Below are 19,244 nucleotides of genomic sequence, written 5' to 3' on the forward strand. Positions count from 1 at the left end.
TTTTTGTCTTGTTATTTCCATCTTGCTGGAGTGAATAATATTATAATAACGCCCTACGGGCCTTCATAGGAAGAACAGGAAGATTAAAGACAGAACTCAAAGTGCTGATGTCCCTCAAGTTTCTTTGAACCATGAACTTGATCGTTCTGTAACTCACCACTAATGATGAAGGTCCTCTGTCAGGGGCCAGGTCTCATTCTAACTGCCCTTTCCATGAACTGACCAAACTTTGTTACACTCTATAAAACTATGATTAACAGTGAACCCGAACCATTAATCTTTGGGGGTGTACAATCAGATGGGTCATGCACCCACCGTTCTAGAACTTTACAGTAGACCCATTCACACACACGGTCATACAGTGCATCTATGTGCAGCACTTTCTCTATTGCACTGTTGGCACAGCCATCCGGGGCAATCAGGACACTCAAGCATGCGGAATGAAACTGGGATCAAACCACCTACCTTGTGGTAAGAGGATGACTCTCTGTACCTCCTGAGCCGCCCCTCGTTTGTGGTCCGTACTGGTCTACCCAGTAAATCACTCATGATTCCCAGTGTTTTATTATGTCTCTTCCTGCTGCCCCCCCCCTCCTTTCTTATGTTAGATAGAGGCAGGATCATGTACAACTATTGTGTATTGTGTTGCTGTGACAGTGGCCATAGAAGAGAGGATGTGTAGCTTTATTAGAAGTAATATTAAATGATGAATCATCTGCTGACTGAACCATTCACTGCCTGTAAAGATGCTGCAAATGTGATATGAGCTATAATAGAAAATGTGAGAAATCATTTTTGACACGTGTTGTGTTTGATGCAGAGATCTGGCTCCAACACAGAATGTGGGAGTGATGTAGTCAAAATAATTAGCATTATTCCACTTTTTGATTTGTGGATAAATAATTATATATATATAATTGATAAATAAGATGAATACAGTAAGCTATAACATACTTACATCGTTCATATCATGGATGGAAAGAATTCCCATGGTAACGACTTGCACTCATTCATATACAGGACAGCTCATAACGGTGATGAATAGTACAAACTGTATATTCATCACTGTTGCACTTGATGATTAAATAGCAATGTTCAGATTCTTTTGTACGACAGACAAAGGCTACTACGGGCTCACAATACTTTCAATAACTGACACAGAGAACATGCTGAACACATAGGGGTGGGACATAACAAGCATTTTGGATCCACATCTATATATCCCCTCTATAATGTGGATGTTATGGGAAAAACTGGGATCAAACCGTCGACCTTCTGGTTATAGGATGACCCACTTCACCCCCTGCCACTCTTTCTTCCAGAACGGGGTCGCATGATAGGAGCCTGGCGAATCAGAGAAGGCTATGTCGTAGTAGAAAAGACACCATCAGCAAGGGGTTGTTTCCAAACATATCTGTTTCTGCCTGTGGAGACTAGCACAGTTTTCAGACTAATGATAATATATTTAAATTTATTTCACATTATATTCAGAAAATGTAAAAAAAAAAAAATGTTCAGTTACTGCCAGAGGTGAAGCTCTGAGCAGAAGGCAAGATTATTACAGTTTCCTGTTCAAACTGTGAATTAACACTGTGTTGCAGGTTTTTATGCTATTTGTTATACCAATAAGTTCAAATATGCCTTCAGGTTATAAACGCAGCAGGTCCCTTTGTTTAAAGTTGTCAGTTGCCGTTGTGTTGTTTTCATGCTGGTGCTGGTTTCATAGGGTATTTTTCTGTTGTTGCAATGTCAAACCCAGAAGACACTAAATGTCATCTTTTGTATTTTATGATGTTTATAGGTCACTTCACTGCTGTAGCAGGGCTTTCAGAAACACTGACACTGTGAGCTCAGATCTCTCCTGTGCAATCCCCCCGTGAGGTTTGACTAGTCTCTAAAAGAAGCCTGACATAATAAAAACACTCTTCAGTGCAGCACTAACTGGTTCTTTACATTCAGAAATTAGAAGCTGGCTGTAGAATAGGTCGAAAAGGTCCCTCAGTGTTAATGGGTGTGTTCTTTATATGTGTCCTAACTGGATTAAAATATATGTAAAGCACAAAGTATTTGTTTCAGACCAATATTAGGAATTAAATCCTTTAGAAACAACTGCTCACCAACACACAAAGGCAGACCAGCAGATTAACAGATTTTCTTGTACCTCACACTTCCCCCTGCTTCCCTCCACACTGTCGACTCCACATCAGGCCAAACACACACTGACAATCGAATGATGCCTGTTGGCCTGTTGCTGCTCGCTAATGACAGAGTCGTCTGTGTGGTCAGCAGAGATCAATGAGACCGGAAGGAGAGGGAAGGATGGATGGATGGGGGAGGAAAGAAAGGAGTGAAATGCAGAGAAGCCAAAAGGATGAAACACAATGATAGAGTCAGGCAAAAGTATTGATTGTGGAGGATAGAACGGAGACGAATAGCCAGAAAAGTGGTCATTAGTATAAAAATCCTACAGATTTAGAATTTGTTCCTGGCACCATTTGGAGCAGAGCCTATAATCTGCCTTGAAATCCAGGAGGACACTATCAGGATTGGAATGCAATATGATTCAAATCTATTAAAAAACATCCTGTATTTTTAAATCCCCCCACTCCTGTAACGCTTCCAGCCACAAAAATTCCATTAAATGTGAAGGCATCGGAGCCAAGCGGTATGCAGTAATGTTTGAATTTTCAAAGGGAGCTTCTGTATTGACCCGTCTCCATTCACAATCTCATCTACAGCACCCTGCATCTTCAAAGGCAAAGCACTTCCTCATCGACACACACACACACACACACACACACACCTGCTTCTTCTAAAGGTTTAATGTGCAGTGTAGACTCATTGGACTATTCAGTTCACCCCTTTGAATATCCTCTGGTCGAACCATATCCGAGCTGCTTTTAGAGCCGGGAAACACACTCTGGTTGCGTAACGGCCATTTTTGTCCTGTGGGAGCACAGAGAGACAGTTCCTTCTCCTGTCAACGCTTCCACTGGGCTCTAATTAGAGGAAGACAATGAACAGAGCTGGACAGTTACCACTGCTGACAGAGTGCTGGGGATTGGATAACAATTAGGTCCCGACTGTTGTAGATGGATATCAAGTCAACGATTGAAGAATTCAATCTTTATTTCAAGCAAGTGTTTCCATATTTTCATCCAAAACATATTTTTATTTTTTGTACAACTGTTAGATCAAAGGGAAGGGCTGTGTTAGTTTCAGAGGATGTGTCTGCTCCAGAAGCACAGAGGCCTGCATTAGGATTTCACTGCAGCCAGAACAGTAGGCGAATTAATACAGAGAGAAATGAAGAGAAATGGACAGCACCAGCATTAAGTCAGTCTCTATGTTTACATGGACAGCAATGTTGTAACTGTTGACCTACAAGGAAACATACATAAGAATGTTTTTATTGTCATGAGTATGTTATAATACTGACAATAGTATGTAGTTAAAAGCACCACTGTAATACATGCAGCCTCTCAGACCTACCATAGTCTTGCTTTACACTCTTCTTGCAGCTTTCTCATTATATACCGACAGACTGTCATTAGATCTGCATTTGTTTTGCTCTGTTGTAACTCTCTGCTCAGATGTTTTCATTTTTTATTACAGAACTTCACTTCTCAAATGTCGATGCTGTCATTTAAAATCAGGCTCATTAATCCAGCAGCTCTTAGATAAAAGACGGAGCAGATTGGTTTATTGGTCCTCAGATCGCCGCCCTTTGAAGATTAGATTACACGCTTCCTGTGTGGATGGGATAACAGGACACAGTCTGGACAAATAGAGTGGATGTACTGTACATCGTCTGAGTGAAAGGGGATGGGAGGCTTTTCTCTGATCTTCCCATTCTCCACCAGCAGCCTAACAAATAAGCCATTGTACTGGCATGTTGGAAGCCACCAAAACAACTCGACCTGCCCACAGCTCTGCTCTCCACACTGTGTCAGACAAGTTGTATATCACTGCTGAATGTAGAAGTTTGGACTTGTGTTAGAGTGTTAAAAATTATTATAATACAATTCAATGTATTAGGGGTGCAAAAAGTAAGTTACTGATTGCTGGCAACAATCACATTCCTCCATCTTCCCTAGGTTCCTTCTCTATCAGAAGCAGAATTTATTTTCTGCCTCAGGTTGGGTTTACAATCTTTTCATGATTATTTACACATAATTAATACTTAAGATTGATAGCTGTTGGACATATCAACGATTTCACACACATATTCTTTAAATGTGGGTTCAAATTATTATTTCATAATATCATATCACTAAGTAAAATACTGAAGGGCAAATCCATATAGCTGCACTGATGAATGGTTAACAAAAGCTAACTAGCTACGACTCACCAAGGACTGTGGCAAGAAAAACCCTCTACAGCTTCCTGTACTACAACCTAAACCCCCAAAAACCACAAGGTACCAGTGTCAGTTTCACAAAAGGTAAAGATAGTGATTATACTTACCATTGAAAGGCCTGTGATGCTCCCTGCTGGACATCACAATGAAAAACAGTTCATTCACAATTCACACAGACTATAAATAAAGAAGAACGATGCATCTCCATTTCCACAATCCAGAAATGACGCATAAATATCACAGGTACAAACGCTGCCGTCTGGTGCATTTGGAGACTGGTTACACTTGACCGATCGTGAGTCAGTTTAATTTTCACCCCATTTTATAACATAAAATGATTGAAACAAAAGCAGCCTGTTATACAGCCTATATAATAACAGAGTTAATGTATGAATAAAGGGAAATAAATAAAACAGTTAGTCTCATACATCACTATTTTTTTATTTTTTTTAATCTTTGCATCTTGTCAGTAATATAGTGTAGTTACAGCAACATATGATGCACAGGCTTTACAATTCTCTAAACTTCAGATCCAAGCAATTATTACAAACACTGCTAAAAGTAGAATCAGTGGCTGTGGCTCAGGAGGTAGAGCGGATCGTCCTCTCACCAAAAGTCGGTGGTAATCGAAATTGTTCATGTAACTGAGGAGAGCTGCTCTGAGGGAATGAGAGGCTGCTGCACCTGCAGATGATACTCCAAAAGAAAACTGTAATCAGTTCACTGGGCTACTTCCTTAATCCTGAGGGATTTTTAATCACATACTGGAGTTAATTGAGTTTAGAGCAGAAGAAAAGGATATGACTAAATGTCAGTTCAACTTTATAACCATATGAAATCCATATTTGGATCAAAGCTATGTCCACACTAATACTTCACTCCATCCAGCCAAGCATTTCAGCTTTAAATATATCAGAAACAATGTTTGTCCATATTTACACGTATCACATGACAGTTCACGCACACTGGGTACAACCAGATTCTGACTACATAGGCTGCTAGAGAAGAGAACAAGATTCGCAGCCCCTGTTGCCGAGAGTGGACGATGTTTGTTTTCCTCTGGTAAAGGTTCACGTGATAGAAGCTCTAAGACTCATGGATGCGACTCAGTCAGTAAGCTAGTGTGGATGTCTGTGCAGTTTCTACTCTTTCAGACTAAAATCTAACCATAAAACTACAACAGGGCCAGCTTTGTTTCAAGAAGAGTCCGTTTTAAAAGTGTCTGCAGTTGGATGGATAGGAGGCGTAAACATAGTGAATGTGATGTATTTTAAAACTGAAAATTGTATTACTGTGGGTGTTGCCATTTAGACCTCAGTTTAATTTTTCCTCCCGGAAAAAATGTCTCCATCTTAATGGAACGTGATGATGTGCGTGCCGCCTCCCACCCTGAGGCACAACACATCCCTGCAGTCTCATCCACTTAATTTACCACGCTTTCCTCTCCTCCCTTCTCTCTGTCTTTCACTCCGTCTGTCCCTCACTCCTTCCCTCACTCCTTCCCTCTTTGCAGGACCCAGAGTGATAAAGCCTTAAAACCCTTTATGTCACTTACAAAGCAGGGTGTTTTCATAAGAGATCATTTCAAAGGCAGTTCATTAAAGTCGCTCCCCAGCATGTCAGCATCGGTGCTCTGTGTATTGTGAAGTGGAGCCAGTAATGGAAGAGAGGGAATCAGACTCAGAGGTACTGGGGAATCCGCATTGAGAGCACTGCTCTGCATGTTATTCTTGGTCTGTTGCATTTTCTACAACAAAACAATATGATACAATAGATTGATTCCTTCCTGGTTTTGATGAGTAAGATGGATCTGTTTGAAGGACCTTTACAATCCAACAACTATAGGATCATGTTTTATTACGATGATTGAAAGGTCTCCTATAGCCTCAGTCTTTCTGTGTGAAGTTAGCAAGTTATTTTTGTCGATGTAAGCTTCTTTTCACAATCTCAAGATGTATTGTCCAGTTAAAATGTAGTTGACACACATAGTGCCAGGACTTTGAATGGACTGTAAATGGTTTGTGTTTAGAAAGAGCTTCTCTAGTCTTTTCGACCCCTCAAAGCACTTTACAGAGCAAACCATGATTACCCATATATTCATACAGCACTGCTATAAGCCGTCAGGGGCAATTTGTGGTTCACTATATTGCCCAAGGACACTTCAGCATTCGAATACTAGAGAGGCTGGGGAATGAACGATTACCTTCTGGTTAGTGGACGACCCTGCTGTGTGAATGTGAATGGGTTTATGTGACTCTTAAAGCAAAGCATTAAGACCATCAAATCGTTTTATGATTCCATTTTCGGTTTATGTTGCCTCATACCAGAAGGGGCTTCATGAAAGAGGCTCTGAAAAGCTTCCCCTGAATTTTGAAGGATCCTAACAAACTATAAATAGTCTGTGTTATTAAGCCGGTGCAGAGTTTATGTGAGCATCCTTCGGAGGACGTGAGTTGAAGCGGATATTTAGATTTAAAAACAGTTTGTCACTGAAGCACAATGAACCCTGTGATATTTTGGGGCCAGGAAGGATCCAACCAGTTGAGCCCGGGTTGCCTGGGGTTGGAAGGACACGTTTGTTGGGCACATTTCAGGGGTTTGAAACACAGACCCAAGACATCCAGCCGTGATCATCATCAATTCACTGAAAAAACTTGGCATACATTATGGAAAAGGAAATATTAAAATAAAGACTTTTATTGATAATAATAAAACGTTACAGGAATTTACTAGAACACGCAAGGATACGTATAAATAATCGTATCAAAGAAAGACATGAATGATTCAAATGAAGTGTTAAAATCAGATAAGGAGATGCAGACACCTGCCAATATAATATATATGACACAAGAAAGTAATTTAGAGCATTAGAACAAGGCTTGACCTGGACCAGGTAACCACCAATGGAGATGTTAAAGGACTGGGTTTTGGAGCCTGTGGACTTTCAGCCAATGAGGAGAACCCCCCACCCAAACACTCAATAGATAATGGATGGATGGACAATAAGTGTTGAAAATGAAAAATAGATTAATAGAAGATGCAACACATGTGTGAAATAATAAAAGAAACACGTTTTTTAGAGTTGTTGTACATGTGATATAACAACAGATTGGCTTCCACTTAAGATATTTTAATTAAGTAACTTATTTTAACTAGCCGCACAGAGATGCAGTAGTAAGCAATTACATTTCATGAAGGTTGCTGGTTCGAATCCAGGTTAGGCCTTGGTGGAGTCTTCTCCCTCTGTACTTCCTCTGGGTGCTCTAGCTTCCTCCCACAACACATGCAGATTTGAGTTAGGATTTTGGTTACAGTTCAGCTGAAGGTAACCATATAGGTGTGAATGTGAAAGTGAATGGTTGTTTGTCTCTGTATGTTGGCTCTGTGATATACTGGCGACCTGCAGTAAGACCGCCTCTGACCCATGTCCACTGTCATTACAAAGATCCATGCAAGTTGATTGGCTGACGTATCAGTTTGTCTCTGTCCTGTGTTTGAGAAGAAAAGATTTGTCCAGCACCAAGAGCTTCTCTGGGTGTTTTCTGTTCAATACATGTTCAGTCTTTAATAATCTGTCCTTCTCTGTTACAGTGTGTAGGGGCGAAAAAATACTGCTGGTATTTTGAAGGTGGATACCCCATCTACTTCATGTAAGTACCACAATGTTGTACAACTTTTAAGCAATGAAACTAAATTCAGCACACAAAACCCTTGTCTGTCCATTTCTATAGCCACCACACAGACATTTGATACTCAACCGTTTGGCTGTACAGCCTGATGTGTGGAGACGGTCTGAAGCACATCCAACAAGTCTGGGACAGATGAAAAAGTGATTTGTTGAAAACTGATTTGCATAATCATGTGGGTCATTTCTTTTACAATATATACTTATTTTGTAATTAATACGATATCAACAGTTCTTGCCTTTTGAACATAACGTAATATATATGTAATAAAGCCTAAAACAAATCTAAAAACAAAAAGTGTTTCAAATGTCTTCATGTAGTTGTAGAAAAAGGTTGGAAAGTGAATATTTGCTCATGCTCCTCTGGAAACAAGGCCCATTATCACTTTAATGTGAACATGCATTTACTGTCAAACAAATGCAGGAAACAACTTAGATTGAGAAATATTTTTAGATCACAATATCTTTTCATTGTTTCAGTGAATACAAATTATTTTGTTTGTTCTGTCCATAACTGCTCCTCAACCTATAACCATGTTTTTATGACAGTTTCATGAGCTACACTCAATATTTATGTATGAATACTGAATGCAGAAGGTCTGGTTTCCTGCTACTGGTACACTCTGTGTATTTAATACACTTATTATTTATTTTTTGACAACAAAGGTCTGGTATGCCTGCCATCGTTGGGACTGCTCGATGGAGACTTCTTGGTTAAATCTAAAATGGGTTAAAGTTCAACACATTGTTATTTTCAGAGCTATTGAGGGAAGCTGATTGGGCCTATTTCAACAATATCTTATATCTCTATTAGAACTTTATTTTCTTTCTTTTTTGCCTATTTTACACAAGTGTTTCATTTGTCAAGTGTGCTACAGATGAATTCTTCAGTAAGAGTGCTCCTCAAGTGGGTTTTAGGAAGAAGAAGCCAAAGAACGCTTTGTAAATGAGGCCCATTGTGTTTTACAGAAAACACAGACGACAGGCTTCACCCACAGTTTCAACTTTCATCCATTTAGTTTGCTCTCTAGCTGCCGGCCACAGCTTCAGCTGCGAAGAGGAAGAAAGAAAGAGACAGAGTGTCAGTGAGGAGAGATGACCTTAGTAATGAAAAACCACTCTGACACCTCCTCCCTTTCCCACTCTCTTGTCTACTCTTCCTCCGGCCTCCAGCAAAAAGTTTTCTCTCTCAGGTTAAACACGGAGAATAAACTATATAACTGCATGAGGATATCATGAAGCACTGCTGTGATTCCAGTTTCAAGATGGAAAGAAGGAAAATAATGTATATTTAAACAATTTAATAAAACTTAAATGACAAAACAGCATTGATTTCAATTGGCTACTCCAGCAGAAACCTTAATTTAGCAACCCCATTTTTAACCCATAGTTTAAGTAACACTTTCTTTCAATGTCAAAATGTCAAAATTGGTGCACAGCTCTTAAACTTTACAAACTCCAAACTTTTTTTTGCTCTAGATTTTACCTTTCAGGCAACATCTAGGCTTCCTGTCTTCTGGGTGAAATTTGTTGGGGCTGTACGCAGCTTGTGGGGAAGATTGTATATTCAATATAAAGACAGGCAGGAAATACAAAGGGTACAGAACAACCTAACCTAATGTGCCAGATGGTTCATTACACAGAAACATCCTGGGAATCTTTATTGGAATCGGTCTGGTGCTTTCATGGCAGGTGATGAACCATCTGTTTATCACGCTCTATGACAGCTGCTAAAGCCGGTCGGAGTGGCATCATCTTTTCCATGGAGAAGAGCCTTTTGATATATCTAATGCTATAGCAGAACTAACCTATTAAAGAGCAGTCGTTGGTGATGCTGTCATTGCTATAGCTGGCAGTAGTTACTCCAGACACTTTATAATGACAAGAGAGTAGGTGGTTGGATCTCCCTTGTTCGGAGTGACAAGAAAAGTGCAATTTAAAATACAGATAATTTAACTTTTACCAATGGTTACTCTCTCAAAAGGCGGCTGATTGGTCGGAATCACAGTGGATCACTTGGAGGTTGAACCGGTTAATGATAACCCCAAGACCCCACCTCTGCATCAAAACACTTGCCTTCATCATTCATGGATCTCCGACATGAGTACAACTTTTTAGAAAAATATAAAATTATCCCACTTAGCTCGGACAGGTGGTGTAACGTCCTCTTTGTGGGATGTTCAGACACTTTCACTATCATTGTGCTCAACAGGTGACTCGTAGCAATGTTTTAACAATGTTACTTTAAACAATGATTTTGTTAATTCTGAGCTCAATCCATTTTCTGATGCCGCACAATCTACACATACATTACATTAAATGTCTAATGACTCCTGGTGCAGCCCCACTGATCAGATTACTGTATGTAATGAACCCACGAGTCTAAACAACAGATGTAGACTGGAGAAGAGCCTCTGTTGCCCGGACACTGACCCTTTTTACCGTAGCAGTCACGTTTCCCACACAGAGACATGAAAGTGAATTGTCTCTGCCCCTTGTTAAGTTCAAGCCCGAACCACATCATTCAGAGGGTTTTAGCCTAATTCCTGTTGTAAGACTCTTAACATATCTTTTCCTCCACATCTGCCTTTTCCACGGTTCTGCGGCGCTTTAGCTGCAACCAAATTTAAGAGTCTTAGCTGGAGAATTTTAAGCCTCACTGCTCCTTTCTCATGTGATTCTTTCAACTCAGTGTATCAGTCTCTTTGTCTGAGGACAAATGATGACATAAGGGTCAGCAAGTGAAAAACTGATTTGTGGTATTCAAGGATAAGATGGATTTGACACAGATATTAGTAGTGAATAAATAATTGTCACTTCATTTTCAAGAATTTTTTTACCTTTGCAAATAAAAGCATGAAAATAGATACCATTAAGCCTTACTTTTTACTCATTTATCCCTGAGAAATAAAACTAATCTTATCACTTACTATATCTCAAAGTTAGGGTGAAAGATCTTATAACTTTGAAATGAGGGTCTCCTGAGATTCCACTGATTCAAACTTTGAAAAACTCTGATTGGAATTGATTCTAAATTCTCTGCCATACCTCGAGTAGCTACTAAGAATATTTATGAATGCGAACAGGCAGTGAATATAGCAGGAGTTTTCGTAAATGTGGCTCAATGCCAAACATTCTACTGAACTTCATGCTTTGGGCCCGGGGGCCTCCAGGGACCCTCAGCTCGGGTCTGCTGCTGAAATGCCAGACACCACCGTGAGTCTGAGGTTGGCGCTGTCATGGTGGTTATCCACAGTTGTCTATCACACACACACACACACACACACACACACACACACACACACACACACACACACACACACAGACACACACATACACACACACACACACACACACACACCTTGTTACTATTTCAGCTGTATGTATTAATGCAGCTTTTCTGTTGCTCTCCACAGACTGATCAATCAGTTGGTGTCTGTTCTGAATATTTAGCCGACAGGATGAAACTTTGAAAAGTTTAGTTTACGAAGCAGAAAATGTGATTAATGGCACCATTATATTACATTACCCCTGTGTCTGCTTGTGCAATCCAGCGAGGCTGTGGATCCTGTAGTGTACAGTATAGAGACAGGAAGTAGTTGCTCGTTGTGGGAACTGTTGGGTTTCTTTTTAAGGTATTGACCTTCTATGTTTGGTGATAAAGAGATAATGTATATTATGATTTGGCTCCATACAGATAAAATTGAATTGAATCTTTCAACATGTCCAAGGTGACTGACCTATAGTCTGTGTTGCTCAACTGAATTTTTTTATTTGGACGTCTCTCTGTAACAAGGTTGTTTTCACAGTGCAAACTAATGCTCCATGTTCATCTATGGGCAACACTTTCTCTATGAAAACAGCACAGCCAAAAGGGGAAATTTAGGATTCAGTGTCATGCTCATGGACACTTTGTCATGCAGAGGATCGACCCGCCTTTATCAGTTTGTTGAATAAATAATTAATGGGTATGTGTGTGGGGGTCTGGTAGTGACTCTGTCCCTGACTCTATACAATTTAACAGTCATTGAACATCTTGATATAAGACAGTGTGTTACACTTACAGAGAGCACAGCGTGTGTTTATTTTGGGAGTATTTGTGTTATTGTGTATTATTGTAACAGGGACCACTTGGTTATTTCACATTTGAATGGACAAAAATTATGGGGAATTCCCCAAGGCTCCATCCTCAAGTCTCTACTGTTCATCATCCCACTACCCCAGATAATGGAAAAATAATGAATAAATCAATAATTGATCATTGAAAATAATAACTGAAACCATAAGCCAAACCAGGTGGTGTAATTTTATTTAGATAATCAGCCGGTTACCACTTTAAGAACATAAGGAGGATTGAAGGACTTGGGAAATGTGTCAATGCATTTATCTTCAGACGACTTGATTTTTGTAATAGTGTATGTACAGGTCGATCAATAAAACTGATCATAAAGCTGCAGCTGAATGAAAACGACTGAGTCCTCATCAACATCAAGACAGTGGATCATATCAGTCCAGCCCCCAGATCTTTACACTGGCTCCCTGTGTGTCAAAGAATTAGAATCAAAATGCTACAGTTGGTTTATAAAGCACTAAATTGGTTTGGGGCCAAAATACATTCCTGATCTACTGGCTATTTTTTAATTCTCAATCTTTACATTCTATCTAAATGCCTTCTTTTGTCATGTCTTATATGTCTTTGTGCTAATGGCCTCCATGTGAAACACTGTCTATTGGCTTGCTGTTGACATGTGCTTTACCAGTAAACTTCCCCTGCCTGTTGCTGAACTGAACGTCTCACTGTGCCTCTTTGTTTCAGATGTCGCTCTTATGAGGACTGCTGTGGGACTCGCTGCTGTGTGAGGGCCCTGTCCATCCAGAGACTATGGTATTTCTGGTGAGTTTGTGCAGCTCCACTTTTTTCTCTTCAGATAAAGAGATTCAAATACCCAATGAACATGTCATTCTGAAATTCAGCAGCTTGGTGACGCAGTTAATGTTCCTACAAATATATATAAATGCACCATATCATCTTTATCAACACATTTCACTGGTTGATGATTCTCATCAGTTATTACTAAAATGTCATGCGTTAAACTACACAAATCAGCTAAGAAGTTCTATACTCTGTGTGCTCAGCTTCTCTTGGGCATTGGGTAGTATAGACACTGGGGGGGGGGGGGACTCCTGCTTCTGCAGTTTATGTTTGTTTATTGAACATCAGGCTCCGTGAAGTTGAGATCTAGACGAAAAGATTTGCAGATACATTTTGTCCCAGTGAGTGAATCTACTTATTATGTCGAATCCACTGGAATTAACTGATATTTGCCTTGAAATTCCTGAGTCTTGTCCTGAGGATGTCTCTTATATATATTTGAACATGTAAGAGTTTGAAGTACTTGGTTCTAATAGGTATTAAAACACTAAGGTCATATTCGCTCATGATGTTGGGTTGGTGAAAGGTCTGTTCTCTTTCTCACAGGGTGCTGCTGATGATGGGGGTGCTGTTCTGCTGTGGTGCTGGTTTCTTCATCCGCAGACGGATGTATCCGTCCCCTCTGAGAGACGAGACGGCATTCAACGTCTCCTTCACCAGGCATCCTGCCACCTCACCAGGTACTGAGAGATTCAAACGCTGGGAAGTCAAAGTTCAGTGAGTCCAGGTCACAGAAGCCTTTGTCTCACAAGAGTTTTTAGATTTCACTCTAAATGACGTGATAGTAATAGAGAATAATAAAACTTTATTTAAATGAGGTAGCATCTTTCACAACACAATTACTAGGTGCTAAAAAGTTAAAAATGAAAAATTGAAGGCAAATGATAAAGAGTTGAAGAGCAAACAAGAAGAAACCATTTAAATAAATTTGATAAGGTTTCATTTAGATAAGTAAATTTTCATTTTGAAGATAACACAGCAATAGAGCACAAGTACAGAAATTAAAATGTTACGGATCAGAAAAGATAAATAAAAAAAATGTTAAAAAAAAAAAATTATAAAAATGTCTGGTAAGATCAGAAGTAGGACAAAGCACACCAATAAAAAGTGATTAGGAGTTTGTCATGTAAACTGTAAGAGGAGAATATTTTGAGGCAACTGGACTAATAAGATAAGGTCAGAATTATGAATAGAATTATAATCCTCAAGGAAGCATTTACACAATACAAAAAAAAAAAAAAACATACAACTGACGAAACAGCTATTTACATCAGTGTTTTGGTCATTTCTTACCTTTTCTCCCAGAATGGAAGCTGGTGAGATCCAGCGCTGTGGTCCACAAGACATCTGTGTTTAGACACTGCACTCACAGATAATATGACAGTATTTGATGTGGTCTATTCTTAACTAGCCTCATTTCTTTAACCTCTATTTATAGAGCAGCCATCAGACATTTCCTCCATTAAAGTGCTTTCATGAAAAAAGAAATTGAATAAAAATAAAAGGTTTAGACCAAATCAAATAATATTATTTGGAGCTGAGGTGAAATATCATGTGTTTGGTAATTTTCAATCACATTTACTGATAATTTCTGTGATATTTGATGATGAAACCGCTGATTATAGTTTGTAGGTGTTTGTTTGACAAATGATTGAATCAATAAAAATGAGAGTGCTGAAAATAGCTGCATTAAAACACAAGAAGGGCGTCTGTTATGCTCTCATGCTTTATCTTTACTATTTAAAGAGAGAGTTCAGCCAAACATAATAATTCACTCATCAACTCACCACTATGCCAATGGCGGGGTAGGTGTTGTCTCAGGGATAAACAGCTACAGCCAAATCTAATACAGTTGAAGTAAATGGTGACTGACTCTTCAAAGGGAAAAAAACACACAACATGCCTCCATACTGCTCCTGTGGTGTCATCCAAATTCGTCTCGAAACGGCGTCATTTACACCTTGTATTTAGTCTAAATGTCCCTGTTTACCCTCCCTTTCTGTTGTTTCTTTAAATTCGAAGAAGTACACTTCACCCGCCCCTCCATCAGCATTACGATGAGTAGATAATGAGTGAATTTTCATTTTTGGGTAAACCATCCCTTTAAGTTTTTGGTGCACATGTGGAAAAGCCAACAAGCCAATGTTAGTAAATCAGTTCATCAGTCCGGATCCAGAAAGGTTAAGGCTGCTTCTGGCCATGTTGCCAAGAAATGGAGATTGATATATAGATACAGTCTGACTAATGAAAAACATTAGTCAGCACTTTGATTGATGACATAGATCCCAGAAAGCTAATGGAAAAAAATCTAGAAAAGTCTTAACATTAATGGTCCTGAGAGGACGACGTATACGTCTATATAGGTCTGCTGCTGTAAACAAAATGTCCACAGACCCACAGGAGGTGACTGCCACTCCCATCTCATGTAGAGACCTCATGTCTTGTAATAATGATTCTCAAGCACTTGTTGAGTGCACAGGCAGGCGCTGTAGAAGTATGGGACTTGAATATGATGGGTTAAGAGTTTAATTTTGACAGATAAGGCAACTTTTCACCAAAAGGTTTTGTGAAAAGGCTTTTTGTGATGCTGAAAAGTTTAGGATTCAAGACATTGGATGTGATGGAGGCTGTCTGATGGAATTCTACTGAGTTTGGTAAACACTGTACACACAAGCTAAATCTTAAAGTGTGACACTTTTTCATTATTCAAATGAGTCCTTATTTCTCCTTCAAAATACTGTGTATTTTTAATTCTTCTGCCAAGGGGAATTGGTTTTAAACTGAATAACAAACTAATCAAAACTCAGTTTGTTTCTCATCAGCGCTGTGTCCTGTTCTATTTAAAACTTGAGATGTTGCAGCAGAAAAAACGCTTATCTCACTATAAAGTCTTTAATTGTGTTACTATTAAATGAATGGGACTTCCCTCTGTGTCAGGCCGCCAAGCAGGAAATTGAATGGAGAACTCCATAATAAGCTCTAAGTAAAAGTCTATTCTGAAGGGAACTAGATGGGACAGGATTTTCTCAAGGTTTCTGGTGGACTGAGGTGCTGGGATTGCGAGGTGGAGGTGAGGGGGGAGGGAATGTGCAAGGGGATTTTGGAATGATGAAAATATGTACTTTCAAATGTTGAATCATTAGCAAAAAAATATTTACAAAAGTAAACGATTTATGTTTTTCTCATCACAACAGAAATGCTGTAAATAAACATTCAGATGCCTATATAAGGCTTGATATTTCAAACACAACTAAATTGAAAGAATTTATATTTCCATTTTAGGAATAAAGTTGAAATACCATTCTAAATGATTTTTTTTCTTCATCCAGATAAATGATTTAACTTGTGTATCAGAAAGAATTATCTCTACATCCTAACATACGCTCCTGATCAAAATCTTAAGACCAGTTAAAAAATTGCATGAATTCGCATTTTGCACGGTTGGATCTTAGGAAGGTTCTAAGTAGAGCTTCAAAATGCAAAAAGAAGAAATGGGAACAAGAGACCAAAAGTTGTGAGCAGGCAATTTATTGAAAACAACAATTTAACTCAAATAGGCTGTTCATCAGCTGATCAAAAGATTAAGACCACAGCCTTTAAAAAACAAAATCTGTGCAAAAATTTTGATTCCATGTCATTTCCTGTCAAGTAATCACACTGTGAAGATCTCTTGATGGCAAAGGCAAAAAAGCTCACCGTCTTTGAACGTGGTAGGATTGTTGAACTGCATAAACAAGGCCTCTCACAACGTGCCATCGCTGCTGAGGTTGGACGCAGTAAGACAGTCATTTTGCATTTCTTAAAAAAGATCCTCAGGGTTATGGAACAAAAAAATCAAGTGGTAGACCCAAAAAAATCTCACCGGCGCTGAGCCGGAGGATCCGAATGGCTGTCCGTCAAGACACGGGACGATCCTCATCCCAAATTAAGGCCATTACTGGTGCTGACTGCAGCCCAATAACCATCAGACGGCATCTGCGAAGGAAGGGCTTCAAAAACAAGAAACGTCTTCAAAGGCCACGTCTCCTTCAACGCCACAAAATTGCCCGTTTAGACTTTGCAAGGGAGCACCAAACATGGGACATTCAAAGGTGGAAGAAAGTTTTATTCTCTGACGAGAAAAAATTTAACCTTGATGGTCCTGATGGCTTCCAACGTTACTGGCATGACAAGGAGATGCCACCTGAGATGTTTTCTACGCGGCACAGTGGAGGGGGCGCCATCATGATCTGGGGTGCTTTTTCCTTCAATGGAACAACGGAGCTCCAGGTTGTGCAGGGGCATCAAACAGCAGCTGGCTATGTGGAGATGTTGCAGCGGGCATCCCTCATGACTGAGGGCCCTCGTCTGTGTGGTAACGACTGGGTTTTTCAGCAGGACAACGCTCCAATTCACGATACCCGTCTGGCCAAGACTTTGTGAGTGAATAACATCACTCTTTTGGACCATCCTGCGTGTACCCTGATCTTAATCCAATTGAGAACATTTGGGGATGGATGGCAAGGGAAGTTTACAAAAACGGACTTCAGTTCCATACAGTGGATGCCCTTCGTGAAGCCATCTTCACCACTTGGCGCAACATTCGCACTAGCCTTTTGGAAACACTTGCATCAATCATGCCAAAACGAATTTTTTAAGTGATCAACAATAATGGTGGAGCTACTCATTACTGAGTCAGTTTTTGACACTTTAATTTCTGTTTTAGGAGGTTGTTTTTTTTTTTGAGCTGTGGTCTTAAACTTTTGATCAGCTGATGAACAGCCTACTTCAGTTAAATTGTTGTTTTCAATAAATTGCCTGCTCACAACTTTTGGTCTCTTGTTCCCATTTCTTCTTTTTGCATTTTGAAGCTCTACTTAGAACCTTCCTAAGATCCAACAGTGCAAAATGAAAAATTCATGCAATTTTTTAACTGGTCTTAAGATTTTGATCAGGAGTGTACCTGACATCTCATATCCCATGAACATTCACATTCACTGGGTTTGCAGATTGTTGTAGAAAATACAACCATGGAGCAGCAATGGTGAGAACAGCAGGATTTTCTTTTCTTAGCCTGATGACAGAGGAACTGTTACTGACATTCAGTGTTAGAAACGCTTTGTATTCACCTCTAGTTGAGTCGTGACCGAAAAGACGAGGAGAAGGGTGATATCATAGTTTTTCATACTTGTAGCAACACTGATGTCTTTTGAAACTAAAACTTGTTAGTGTGGACATGTTATTTAGTAATGATTCACATTCACTAACTTTATTTAAATAAAATATTTAAATCAAAGGTTTTTCTGCAGTTTTCTTATACTTGCATCACCGTAACAGCTGACAGGGACAGTGTAACAGCTTCTGTTAGGATGTCTGCAGACAGCTCAGATTCCCAGAGGCCACAGCTGACTATACAGTCTCTCTCTCTCTCTCTCTCTCTCTCTCTCTCTCTCTCTCTCTCTCTCTCTCTCTCTCTCTCTCTGACACATACGTATTTTTCCCCATTATTTTTCACACTTAATTTCTGGTCCTTACACCAAACATCCAGCGTCAGCTGTGCAGTAGAAGCAGTATGACAGGACAGATGAGACTATATTCAACACATCATGTTCAAAGTTCCATTTTTTCTGAGTAGAATACTTTCAACAATGAACTCTTAAGCCAGTATGGACAAGAAGGGATCATGGTGCTCTGACAAAATGGAAATCTCTTCATCTTCAGTTCCTTCTCCTTCTTCCTCCTTCGTGTGATAATGACAGAAATGGGCCTTGAGGTGAGATCTCAGGCCAGGTATGTACTCAGACTTCAGTTATCTTAGTCCAGCTCAAGGGGTGTTTGCTGCCCCAGATGGACAATACATTTGTCATTTGCACTTGGCAAAACATTTGCTTTCACCATCAGTAATCACATGTCGACAAATCAGCCAGAATCTTTCAGATCATGAACTGAATAACTAGTATAGCATGATGCTGATGATGTATAAAATATGACAGTGTATGATCATATAGCCACAGACAATACATATTTGTAAACAAGTGAACTGATGATAAATGTTAACCACTTTGCTTCCTTTTTTTCCAGTTTCCCAGCAGCCAGGAAGTATGCAGGGGTTCGGGGTCAATGGGATGACGGGGGGTGACCCAGGGATCACCATGACCCACCCAGCATACGCAGCACAGCCTGGCTCCGCCCATATGATGATGAGCTCCTATCCTCCACCTCCATCCTACTGCAACCACCCACCACCGTCCTACGAACAAATATTTCAAAACAGCGACAAGAAGTAA

General features: G+C 39.7%; 1 protein-coding gene across 1 annotated transcript; it reads left to right on the top strand.

Annotated features, from left to right (window-relative positions):
• The first annotated feature begins 814 nt into the window (after window positions 1–814).
• On the top strand, window positions 815–19,244 carry vopp1b (VOPP1 WW domain binding protein b). Its single transcript, XM_061094172.1, has 5 exons — window positions 815–848; window positions 7,959–8,010; window positions 12,862–12,939; window positions 13,525–13,658; window positions 19,039–19,244. The coding sequence occupies exons 1-5, from the start codon at window positions 815–817 to the stop codon at window positions 19,242–19,244; spliced, it is 504 nt and encodes a 167-aa protein (XP_060950155.1).

This window comes from Limanda limanda, chromosome 20, assembly GCF_963576545.1.
Source record: "Limanda limanda chromosome 20, fLimLim1.1, whole genome shotgun sequence".
Classification (NCBI taxonomy): domain Eukaryota; kingdom Metazoa; phylum Chordata; class Actinopteri; order Pleuronectiformes; family Pleuronectidae; genus Limanda; species Limanda limanda.